Raw genomic sequence first — 7866 nt, 5'->3', positions numbered from 1 at the left:
AGGTGGTTCTAAGAGACAAGTTCATAGCACTGAGAAACCCTGTCTCGAAAAACCAAAAAAAAAAAAAAAAGATATGGGTCAGGGATGGATGGGGAGGCAAGGGGACCCTGGAGGAGGCATCTGCTGCCATTGGGAAGAAGTAACAGGGTGGATACTGGGTGGGTGGCCTGACAAAGTAAAGAATAGGGAGGTCTGAGACGTATCTGGAGACGCATCCCTGGGCCACACAGCTGTCTGGAGGGAGGCCCCAGTGCACGCTGGGCCCTTCCCTGTCGTCTTCTGTTGAATAAGCAGTGGCTTACAAGGCTGCTCACTGGAACCCTCACAGCCATAGCCGGGCCTTCTGAAATAGCTGGACATTCCCGGGGACAATCCTGTTTATGGTCATGTGGCATCCTGGCGCCACCGCCCACCTAACTCCCCCTAACAAGCTTCACTGTGACCTAGACTGGTACCCAGTCACCACTAAGGCTTGCAGCAAACCCCTCTGTGGAGAAGGCTGATGGCACTTCTCCTCACCCAGCTCTGACAGGGAGGACACAAGCTGGCAGTATCTCCTCCCTCCTTGGCTCCCAGGAGTCCTGCTTAACCTCTCACTCCTGCTCCGCCAAGGGTTCACCGTAGCCTGGACCTCAACCCGGGAACACAGCGGAGCCCAGGGACCCAAGGAGGAGTCCTGTGTCTCCCAAACAGGACCAGCGGTTAGGCTCTCCAGAGGAACACACACGTAAGTAACCAGAGAGCTGCAGGGAGACGAGGGACAGAGAACTGTGGCCTCTGCCATGGACAAAACCCTCAGCCTTAAAAAACAAGACGTAACTCACATACTGTAAAACTTACCACTTTAAAGCAACCAGTTCTGTGGCTTTAGTAGCTATGGAGGCCTGTGCAGCCGTCATCATGATCTCACTCTGTTGTCTTTATCTCCCCCAAAGAAACCCCACAGCCACTAGCAGTCACCCCCCATCCCATCCTCAACTGCCTGCAACCCCTGGCAACCACTAAGCTCTCCTGCCTAACTGTTCTGGATTTTGCCATTCCAGGTCATAGGCTCCAAAAAGAGCCCTTTGGAAAGGCCAAAGATTCACGTTGCCTCTACCCTGTTTGGGATGGCACCATCATACAAAGCCATTTGCCTGAGTTTCCCTAAGGCACGACACCTTACTCAGCCCGGCACCTACTCCCAGAGCCCAGTCTAGTGCATCGGCTTGCTCCCTGCTCTCCTTACCCCCCAACTCTGTTTTGAGTCTCAAATCAGAGGACACAAGATAAAAACCAAGCCAAAGCCTGTTGCCAAGCCCAACACAGCTTCGGTTTGATCCCTGGGACCCACATGGAAGGAGAAAACAACTCTCCCAAGTTCTCTGACTCCGACACACATGCACCAGCATGTGTGAGTACACACACACACATACATGCATGTAGAAACAGACAAAAACCCCATAATCCCCGGCTATTGGTCTAGACTGCTAACTGCCTGCAAGCCGACAGGAGATGCCCACCAGCACCGGTTGAGGAGTCAACCTAGAGAAGGTGTTAAAAGAAGCCAAAACACCAAAAAAGCTCTTTGGGCAGGGGGTGAGAGTCTGCGTTCCACAGCACCTGGCTCACTGCTCTGGGCCAGGCTCAAGCTGGCCTGTTTAGAAGCCTCCGATGTGGTAGCCATGTGGACAGAGAAGGTCCCTGGAGCAGGCTTTCCCTGATACCCAGGGAGGCCTACTCATTGGTCTTGGGCATCTCAATATAACCACTGATCTCTTGCATGCCCTCAGGAAAGGCTGGGCGGAGAGAGAGAAGGCCCTTGTGCAAGGCCAGTGGGCAGGCATGAGCAGCTTACCAGCTGTCTTCCTACAAAGGAGTGTGGGAAAAGATAAGCTTTAGCAAAAGACTCCCTGCCCCGGGGCCCCTGCAAGGCACTCCTTACCTGCTAAGAGAATGAGGGCGTCTTTCCCAGCACCATACAAGTGAGCCTTGAAGTCAGGTGACAAACGTGCTCCCAAACCATGGGATGACCAACTCTGCTTTGCAAAACCAAACTCTACTTGAAACACCCACACAGTTCTTCAAGGGTTGCAAGCTACTTTTACTTTTTCCTAAATTTTATTTGCTGTGTTCTATCGGGTTTGCTTTAGAGACTCTCGCGGGGCCAGGGAGACGGCTTAGCAGCTAAAAACACTTGTGTAGGCCTGATGATCTGAGTCCCGGCCTTAGAACCCATGTCAAAGTGTAGAGAACAGACTTCACGGAGTTAGCCTGAGAGTGCATGTCCTCGGATACATCACACACACACACACACACACACACACCAAAAGATAGTCTCTCTACACGCATGCACCTCTATCGCCCTAACCCTCCAACACAAGCCCCTGCTTCTGTCTTTCTAGTCCTGCTCAGCAGCTGATGCCATGGCCAAGAAAATCAGTACCAGAGCCTGTCCTCCCCTTCCCATGTTACCAGGAGGCAGTGGTGAAGACAGTGGCTGAGAAGGAAGGCAGGGGTGGGGGGCGGACGGACAGGGACACACAGCTGTCCATCTGCTGCAGCTTGAGAAGGACTCCAAAGCAAAATCCATACATCCCTAAATCAGGTAGTGCTACTGGTCCTGACAGTGGGAACCCACGGGTCTGCTCGTGGGCTTCTCTGCATCCACCCTCCACCCTTAGGCTGAACAGTCCCCTCCGCCTATTGCTGGCAGCTCGAGGCATCTCTTGTCTCTGGCTCAATCTATGAGTGAACCCCCAAATCACACTGCCCTCTCCCTGTGTTGCTGGGCAGTCCCGAACACCGACCCTGCCAGGCAAGTCCTGGGGGCGCTGCCTTTTGTCTAGTCATGGTTACCACAGTGAGCCTAGTCCCAGCCCAAATGCTTGCCAGTGATTTCAAACTGGTAGGTTATATCAACTGGCCCCCAGATCAATGGCTTTACACCCATTAGGGGATTTTACAAGGTTATTTTTGTTAAACATTGCTTGCACAAGGAACTAGTCACTAGAGCAAGTGGCAGAGTCGGTAGCCAGCCACCTCTTCACATACAAGAGAAGCACCTCATATACCCCAAGTCACCCCAGAGCAGAAAGGGAGGCCACACACCCGACCCGCACAGCTTACAGGTAAAGAATGGGAATCCATGTCTAGATTTCCCTCTAAGTGGCCCAGACTCCCCCACCCCACCCTCCTAGCAGGGAATCTTAGCCAAAGCTTGTTCCTGGAGAATAGCCTCCATCTATCTTCTCACTGCCCACTAGCTTCAGTAGGAAGCTGCTCTCAGAACCACCATTCTTAGTTTCCTGTCTTCTGCATGGATCCTGCCACTTGCCAGCAGAGCCTCTAGCCTAGGGCCCCAACCTGCACTGGGCTATGGCTACACCCAACAGACCTCCATGTTTCCCGTACCCCTAATCCCCAACTCAGGACAGTCTAGAATCCTACTAGGAACTTCTTCTCACAAGTGGTGTTTTGCTGCTACCCAGCTCAGAAGCAGCTCCTCACGCTCCTACCTGCAGCAAAGGGCCAGCGGTCTGGCTCATGATGAGCACAAACACATCACAAAGCCTGACATTAATGCATGCAGCTGACCCCCAACCAACACCCCTGATTTGTAGCACATCTATCAAACCCTTCCTGGTGTGTGTGAGGCCAGGCCAGCCTGCTCAAAACACATTCTGCGTGGCAAGGGTCCCCAGAAAGGGCTTTTATGTATTGCCAGTGAGGACACGGTGGAAAGCTGAAGGTAGCTCCTGAGGCACTAGTAGGAACCGGAAAAGATGAGGTCTTCTACCCATGCTTCTTACCAGAGCTCCCTTGCTTCTCTGGAGATAGCGAAACCGCAAAGCTCCTGTTCAGAGCATGCACATCACGCTAGGGAAGCAAACCGGCTCAGCTCAAAACAGTTTTCAGAAAGACCCCGACCCCCGGCCCCAGCAAGGTCCAAGAAAGGCACCTGCATGGGCAAGCTGGAAGGGCAAAAGCCAACAGTAGGTGAGAAGCGCGGAGCCCAGGCACTCCAGAATTCTCCTTTTGGGTCAGACTCCACGGAGTGTGAACTGGAAAAGGGCATCTAGGAACTCTCAGTCTGGGCAGAAATCCCTTTTTTTTATCCAAGCTTCATCTGCATAGGCAAGAAAGTAGCCAATCCATTACCGGGCCTGACTTCTGGGGTCACTTACCAGCGGGGGTTGAGACTGGGGGTGCTGCCCTGCTCCGGAGGCCGGTGGGTAGTGCATGAGCAGATTGAAGGCAGAGTAGACAGTCTCTTTGTACATGCCGCTGGCACACTCCGGGGCCTTCAGGCCTGGAAAAACCACAGCTGGGTCAGACACCAGCCCAGCCAGCTGCTCCTAAGGGCTGAAAGTTGTCTGATCAAGAGAAAAACAAAAAAACTGCCAAGGGGTCCCCTTCAAGTTCGTGACTTGATAGGGAACGGGGACCAACGAACGGGTAAGAATATCCACAATGCCAAGTTTGGGGGAAAGACCCAGAGTCCAGGCCTCCACTTAGAGGCCGGGACTTGACTCTTCACCCCACCCTCCCGTCTGGGAACCTTAGCCAAGGCTGGCTCCTCAAGGCGAAGGATTAGTCAGTCACCTGGGCTGGAGGGGAGGCGGGGATGGCGGGGGTCTGTTTACTCCTATAAAGGTCAGGGCACCGGAAGTGACTCTAGCTCAGCGGCGCCCGGGAAACCCGCCCCCCACTCCCCCACCCCGGGTTCTAGCGCCTTCCCGAGCCGCGCAGAGCTCACCGTCCTCTAGGGACTCTGCAAGTTTGTCCGGGAAAAGTCTCTGCGAAGTGTGCTCTCGTCCCAGGGCCTGCAGAGCGAAGCAGAGGGGTCGTGAGGGGCGGAGGAGACACGAGGGGGTCCGGGGATGGGACCCACGAGGGCCGCGGGCGCGGGGGGCGGGTCCGCTCGATTCCAACCCAGGACGAGGCCCTCCGGGGAGGAGCGGGCCGGACTCACCTCGGGGGCTCCCTCGGCCTCTCCGTGCACCCGGACGCCGGGACCCGGGACCCCGGCGCCTGCGGCCGCGCCCTCGGACTCATTCACCAGTGAGGACTTGAGCTCGGCCAGGTCCCGCTCGGGGCCCGCGGCGCTGTCGCGGCTCTTGTCGTCCTGTTCCTCGCCTTCGTCTTGGAAGGCCAACAGCTCGTCGGGCGCGCCGAGGTCGTCGCCAGCACCCGCACCGCCCCCGCCCGAGTCCAGCTGCGGCATCGTGCGTTGCGCCCGCTGGGGCGCCTGGTGCGGGGCGCGGGGCGCGGAGGCGGCGAGCCCAGGGTGCGGAGCTCCGAGCCCGGAGCGCGGCGGGCGGAGCGCGCGCTGACTCCGCCTGAGCGGCCAGTGGGCGCGGGGCACAGCGGCTTCGGGAGCTGGCGGGTCGGAACATCAAAGGCGCCGCGGGCAGAGAGCCGGGGGCGGGACGGGCGCCGGGGCGGGGCCGAGGTGGGAGGGGCTAACGCGCCAGGCCCCGCCTCTCCTCTCCCTGGAGAGACTGGGACAGGCCTACTGGGCATAGTCTTAAAGGGCTCGCTCTCCTCGAGCTATTCCCAACCTGAAGTCCGTCGCGAAACCGTAGGACTTCGCTTCCTTACCTACCAGACAGCCACAACTTGCGCCCAAGTTTCTCCTCCCGCTGCGAAGAATGCGGCTCCTTAGACCAGTGGGATGTGTAGGTGGCTTGGAACCATGGTGTGAACCGCATGCTGTGCCTGATCTGGAGGCTTCCTAGGTGTCCGGGCTGGTGCAGGATGGACCGAGACACACACACACACCCCTCTGCCCTAGGGCTTCTCCGGTCTGCTGAAAATGCGCGTGCGCGCACACACACACACACACACACACACACACACACACACCTGCCTCTTTCACCATCCCTGAGCCTACCGAGGATTTTATAACAGACCTTCCGCCAACATTGGCACAAGCATTCGCACCTCACGTTTATTGAACGCTGGTTACATGTGCAAGTCAAACACTGAAAATCTGTGACATGGTGGTTCCGAGACTCGGAGGACGAGGAAGGACCGTAGCCACTCACGCCGGCTCTCCAGCCACTCACCAACCCGCTAAGACTTTCCCAACTAAGTTTGACGCCTAGAACCTGCTGCCTAGGAACTGAGACTTCCGGTGGCCACGTGGGCCACGCGATTCTGTCATGGGCTCTTTGGGCAGCAGCTCAATCCGGGAAGTGGCATCCCAGAACCCATTGACCCTGAGGCTAATTAGGGCCGCGTCTTCAGAGGCATCTCCTTGGCACTCAGGGCCAAGTCCACGCGAACCTCCAGGACACGGGTGGCCTTGAGCGGCCACTGCTTCTGCAAGACACTAGGCCCTTTGGAAAGCGAAGCAGTAAACTGGAGGCGCACACACCTCCGCCCCAAGCACGTTTCGGTGTTGGAGTCAGTGTGGACCCTTCTACCTCTGGCGAGAGCAGTTGGAACAGAGGGCAATTTGTGGAGGAGGACACTAACCGCCTCTCCGGCTCCGGGCCCCACAGGACCCCTGGCAGCGGCGCAAAGGCGGCCGGAAGACAGCCGCACCGCCCCTCCCGGTCCAGGCCCAGCCTGCCTGGCCAAGGATCAAAGAGACAGAGCCTTGCTTCTCAGCGCTCAGATCCTATCAGCGCCCTGCCAGCGGGACTTCTGGGTCCTCCAGATCCCGGCCGGGATGCCCATTTTACCCCCTCCCCAGAGCTGGGGAGCTTGGCCATTAGTGCTCAGCTTGGCAATCGAGATGCGGTGCAGACCCCGCCCTTGGCGCCTCTCGAGTCTTCTTCCCGCAGGTGCCAGCTTGCTGCTTAGACCCCATCCTCTCTAGATTGGGGGCAGGGCAGGGGCTCCAACGGAAAGCTACAGGAGAGGAAAGGTCCCAGGGCGAGGCTTCTTCGACCTCAGCTCCGAGGGCTGGTTTTGGGGTGTGCACCTCTATAAGAAAGTTGCACAGAAATTGAGATCATCTTAAGCCATGACACTGTGGGTTCTCCTGTGTTTATGGGAGACTCCAGTTCTGGCCAAAGTTGCTTCCATGCTACTTGGCAGACCCTGACGTCCCAACTGACACAGGCCATTAAGGGTCGAATTTCTCTCTATCCACTAAGAAAAGTCAGGGAAGAGGAGGTGTGATTCCCACGCCCCTCTCAGAGTAATTTTTTTTCCAGTTTGGTGTTGCCCTTTTATCAAAGAGCAAGGCCGTTCTCTTTATTGGCTCAGGAGCCTATCCTCAGCCGGCAGTGAAAGGGAATTTTTTTATATACCCTTATTTGGCAAAAGAAAATATACTTTTCTTGATTTGTTCACTCTCTCACCCTCAAGTGTCTTTGGATGACTTTATGGAGCTGTGAAAGCCCCCAGGCCTGGGAACCATTGCCCTGGGGGATCCTGGCTCCCAGCCCCACCCCATCGGGGGATGAGCAGTGAGGGGGTGGCCGAGAAGGGAGACTAGGAGTGTGAGGAGGGGGAGGGCAGGGGCGGAAGGGTTGAGTCTCCGCCTCCACATCCACACTGAGCTCAGTCGAAAGGCTTGCTGAAGAGCCGCTGCTGTGCCCTCACACAAGATGGTGGACAGGGGTGCAGGCGCAGTGGGATCAAGAGACCTGGAGCAGTTAGCATGGCTTCGGGGTGGGTGAGGTGGGGGCGGTGAAATTCATCTGGGTGTGGAAAGCTAAATAAATAAATAAATAGGCAGGTATCTCCCAGCAGGAGCCCCTTGCCCAGACAGCACTGATTCCCTGATCATCACCTGACAGATGATTTCATATCCTAGGTGATTGCACCAGCATCCTCAGGAGCTTCACACAGATCACCTCATTTAATCATCACGGGACCCTGTGACACGGCGACAATTGTCCCCATTTTCCTAAGGAGGAAACTAAAGCT

At 56.5% G+C, this 7866-nt stretch overlaps 1 protein-coding gene across 2 annotated transcripts in view; it reads right to left on the bottom strand.

Annotated features, from left to right (window-relative positions):
• Positions 1–5275, bottom strand: part of Tcf7 (transcription factor 7) — a 30578-nt gene extending 25303 nt beyond the window's left edge. For both annotated transcript variants that reach the window (XM_026780116.1, XM_005350106.3), the window contains exons 1-3: positions 4955–5275; positions 4739–4805; positions 4167–4291 (exon numbers count right to left, since the gene is read on the bottom strand). In XM_026780116.1, the coding sequence (XP_026635917.1) occupies positions 4167–4291; positions 4739–4805; positions 4955–5206 (444 nt within the window). In that variant the 5' untranslated portion in view covers positions 5207–5275. The remainder of the gene's footprint in view (positions 1–4166; positions 4292–4738; positions 4806–4954) is intronic.
• Positions 5276–7866: the final 2591 nt, after the last annotated feature.

Source organism: Microtus ochrogaster, chromosome 7, assembly GCF_000317375.1.
Source record: "Microtus ochrogaster isolate Prairie Vole_2 chromosome 7, MicOch1.0, whole genome shotgun sequence".
Taxonomy (NCBI): Eukaryota; Metazoa; Chordata; class Mammalia; order Rodentia; family Cricetidae; genus Microtus; species Microtus ochrogaster.
The sequence above is the reverse complement of the archived record's forward strand: the minus strand, read 5'-3'. Positions and strand labels throughout refer to the sequence as shown.